The sequence below is a fragment of the Tupaia chinensis genome, unplaced genomic scaffold (assembly GCF_000334495.1).
Source record: "Tupaia chinensis unplaced genomic scaffold, TupChi_1.0 Scaffold000465_1, whole genome shotgun sequence".
Classification (NCBI taxonomy): domain Eukaryota; kingdom Metazoa; phylum Chordata; class Mammalia; order Scandentia; family Tupaiidae; genus Tupaia; species Tupaia belangeri.
Genome location: NW_006159974.1, coordinates 1998786 through 2002530, shown reverse-complemented (window position 1 = coordinate 2002530; position 3745 = coordinate 1998786). Strand labels below are relative to the sequence as shown.

The 3745-nt window shown below is 63.5% G+C and overlaps 1 protein-coding gene across 1 annotated transcript; it reads right to left on the bottom strand.

Annotated features, from left to right (window-relative positions):
- Nucleotides 1-3611, bottom strand: VGF (VGF nerve growth factor inducible; the record flags this gene model as incomplete). The annotated part of the gene is made up of 3 exons (XM_027774636.1): nt 3534-3611; nt 1791-2007; nt 1-1285 (listed from the first exon to the last, which is right to left on the bottom strand). A coding segment is annotated over exon 3 (1266 nt), but the record flags the coding sequence as incomplete, so codon positions are not given.
- Nucleotides 3612-3745: the final 134 nt, after the last annotated feature.

Sequence of the window (3745 nt, the reverse complement as noted above, 5' to 3'; positions counted from 1 at the left end):
CTCCTCCTGCGAACGCTTGTCCTCGGCCCCGGCTTCCCCGTCCTCCTCCTCCGCAAACAGTAGCGCGTTCTGCCGAGCCCGCTCCGCCTCCTCTGCCTCTGCCTCCGCCTCCGCCGCCTCCTCATCCTCTTCCCCCACCCTCTCCTCTCCGCCGCGTCTCTCCTGCTCCGCCTCCTCCTCCCTCTCGCTCTCTCGCTCCTCCTCCGCCTCCTGCAGCCCCCGACCCCCGAGGCCGCGCTGCCGAGCCCCGCCCTGCAGCAAATACTGGAGCAGCAGGTCGGAGGCGAGGTCGGCCAGCCTCTCTTCCTGCGCCGCGGCCTGCCGCGTGGCCTCCGCCTGCCGCCGCCCGGCCTCTACCTGCGCCAACCCTTGCTGTAGAAGGCGCTCCCCGGCCTCAGAGCCACCTAGGAGTGAGCTCTCCGGCCGGCGCGCCTTGGGGAAGGGGGCGCCCAAGCCTTGGTACGCCTTGGACAGGGGTGCCAATGCCTCGCCTAGGTGTGTTTTGGAGGAGGACACTCCTTCCCCGAACTGGTGGGTTTCGGGTAGGGGTCCGCTGTCAGGCATACGCGCCTGGAACTGCGAGGGGGTCGAGGGCGGCAGAGGCGCGCGCTCCGGGACGCGCGCCTGGAACTCTCCCCAGGAAGCGCGCCACACGCGCTCTGGCCCGGGGCTCTCCAGATTGACTCGGGTCAGCGTGTGCGTGCGGGTTTCCGTCTCCGCTGCCGCGGTCTCTTGCTGCCGCTTGGCGCTACTGGGACTGAAATCTCGCAGTTCCTGAAGCAGGGACGCTAGCGCCTCGAGCTCCTCAGAGGGGTCGCTCGCCTCGGGAACATCCTGAGTCTGAGGGCGAGGTGGGGCCGCGGGCGCCTGGGTCTCCGGAGCGGGGAGGCTGTGGGTCTGGCTGCGCACCGACTCTGTCAGCAGAGCTTCTGCTGCTTCTTCCGCTGGCCCATGCTGGGAGCTGCCCGGCGCCGGGGGCGAAGCTGGGCGGTCGAGCGCCTGCAGCAGCACCGCGGCCAGCGCCCGGGGATCCACGCCCTGGAAAAGCTCTCCCTCGTCCTGCGGCTCGGAATTTCGAGCTGCTCGGACCTCTGGGGCGCTGCCATCCTTTGGCCCTGGCACTGCGTCCCCAGCTAACGGCTCTGTATGCTCAGGGCTAAGGGGAGGAGGCTGCGCCTCGGGGCGCCCCGGAGGCGCTGCTCCTAACCCCTTGATCAGTAGAAGGAAGCAGAAGAGGGCGGAGGCCGGCAACCTCTGGAATTTCATGACCAAGGGCTGCAGGAGACTGAAAAATAGAAGGGACCAAAGAAAGAGGGTTTCTGTGAGAATTCCCTGCTCTCTAATTCTACCATCCCTTCCCCCACTTTTAAACAGGGAACCCCGGGGTTTCCCTGATCCCCTAACCTTACCCAGAAGAGGGACGTTTAGGAGCAAAGGAGAAAGGTGTTGTGCCAATCTCTGGAGTCGTGTAAATGGGGAAAGAACACCCGCAACCCTCGCTCACCCCGTACCTCCTCGCCCCCTTCCTCGAGCCATCTCACTGCCAGCGCCCACGTACTAAGCAGCAAGGATAAGGGGGGGAAAATCTCTGCTCCCTCCGCACAGGACTCCCCGGATGGTGCGTGGGCGACTTCAGCAGCGAGAGAAAAACTGCGACTCCCCAATTTACCAGGGCCCTTACCAGGGGGCTCCCCGCTGTGTTTTCAACACCCCCCATCTGGGAGGAGAGAGAACCCTCCCTCACGCCCACGGCTGCGGAGGGTATGAGGAACGGACAGTGGAGTATTTACCAGCTGGTGTCACGACGCGGGAGATGGAGAGGGTCGGGGCGGGGTGGGGATAGGGGAAGATCGGGACCCGTCCGCCTTGGCTCCGAGCGGTGTCTGAGGTAGGAGCGATGGTCGAGATCTGGCGTCCAGTGGGCTGGGCTCAGCTGGATCCGCGCGGCTCCGGGCGGCTTGCTCGCTCCGGCTTCAGCACGCTGGACAGCGCCCGCGCCTCGGCCGCCTTATAAAGGGGAGCGCGCGGGGTCACGTGGGCGCGCCCCGCCCCATTGACGTCAATGTTCATTCATGGGGAAGCGGGCGGGCGCCTAGAGGAGGGAGGACGCGCAGCGATTGGAGGGTGCGCACCTTTCCCGGCCTGCGCCTGCGCGCTGGCGTCCTCAGCTAGAGGGGCGTGCGCTAGCGGATCTCCGGAAAATGAATGAATGAATGAATGAATGAAATGCCGAAGCGGGCGGGGCGGGGGGCTACGAATGAATGAAGGAAGGATGAGGAGAAAAGGATGAATGAATGAATGGGAGAATGAATGGAAGGGTGGATGAGAGGCGCTGGAAGGCGGGAGGGTGGGTTACAAAGCAACTTGCAGCTGCGGGAGCCGGTGTTGCCGAGCCGAATAGGAAGGGGACACCCCCAGCGTCTGACTGGGTACCAGTAGAAAACAGACTGGGGAGGGGGAGGGTAAGGATTTGAAAGCCGGGAGGGGGTGGACTCCTCACCCCCAGACCGCACGGTCCGTGGGGAACACGCCCAAGGACGGTGTGAACCTGAGAGAGGAGGGACGGTTCTGCGCGCCTGCGGGCGCTGTCCGCGGATCTGCGGTGCGGGTGCCAGCCCTGGGCGGGTGGATCTTGCGGTTTTGGTAATCCCGTCCGAGAGAGTCAGAGTCGGAAGAGAAAGGGGGGAAATTGAGGATGTGTGTGCCTCTGGGTCTTGTCTGTTCACGACTGGTGCGTGTCTGGAGAGAAAGGTGTGTCTGTTCTGTCCGGCCGCGTTATGTCCGGGTCCCCTGTGCCCCCTTTCGGCTCACCTCCCCCTAGCTCCTTTCTTTCCCACTGCGTCCCCCCTAAAGGACGTTTGGAGGGCGACACCAGACCAGGTGGGGAGGGGGTTGCGCAGGTGGTGGGGACTGACTCAACTCCAGCTCTCTCCACCACTTACAGGGAAGGTTTGAACGTGAAGGGAGGGAGGGCATGCAACGTCAGAGATAGCCCCTCTCGGCCACCAGATCCTTCGACCGTATCTCCTGTCAGCGGGGTTGGGGCTGGGGGCTTGGAGAGCTAGAGGTTCCGGGGGTGGGGGGCGATGACGCACAGATTGCGCAAAGAGAATCCATCAACGAGCTGGGTCCGGTGAAGGGAGACCAGCCGTGGGCGAGGGTAGGGGGAGGACGGAAATGGGGAGGAGGGCAGGGGAGAGGGGGGGATGGCTAGGGGAGCAGCCACTGCAGGAATGAAGGGGAGGGAAAGGGAGGCTGGAGGGGGCTGCAGTGCAGGCAGAGAGGAGTGCGGGGGTGTGGGCACAGAAAGGGGGGAGTGACAATGACACACACCAGACACACAAGAATGCGGACATAGAGGTGCCTGTGGGCACACGCAGGGTACCCTCACCCTGAGACGCTGGAAACCTGGATCAGGAGTATGTCAGGGGCTTAGAGATTCTTTCAGAACCCGTCCTTACCCCCCACCTCATTTCTTCCTAGACCCTCACTCAGTCCCCCACCCCCACTCTCACACACAGACACACACTCACGTGCTTTCCCTCTATAGCCAGCAGTGGCTTCTCGCTTCCATCACTGGCTCGACTTTCCCAGAAGAAAGCCCATCAGCTCTGCGGGGAAATAGATGGGGAGGAGTGGAGAGAGAGGAAAGACCGAGGAGATGGGGGCAGGGGAGAGGAAAAGAAGGAAAGAATTTGGAACAGGTAGAAGAATAAGGCTGAAGGAGAGGAAGAAAACACGCACA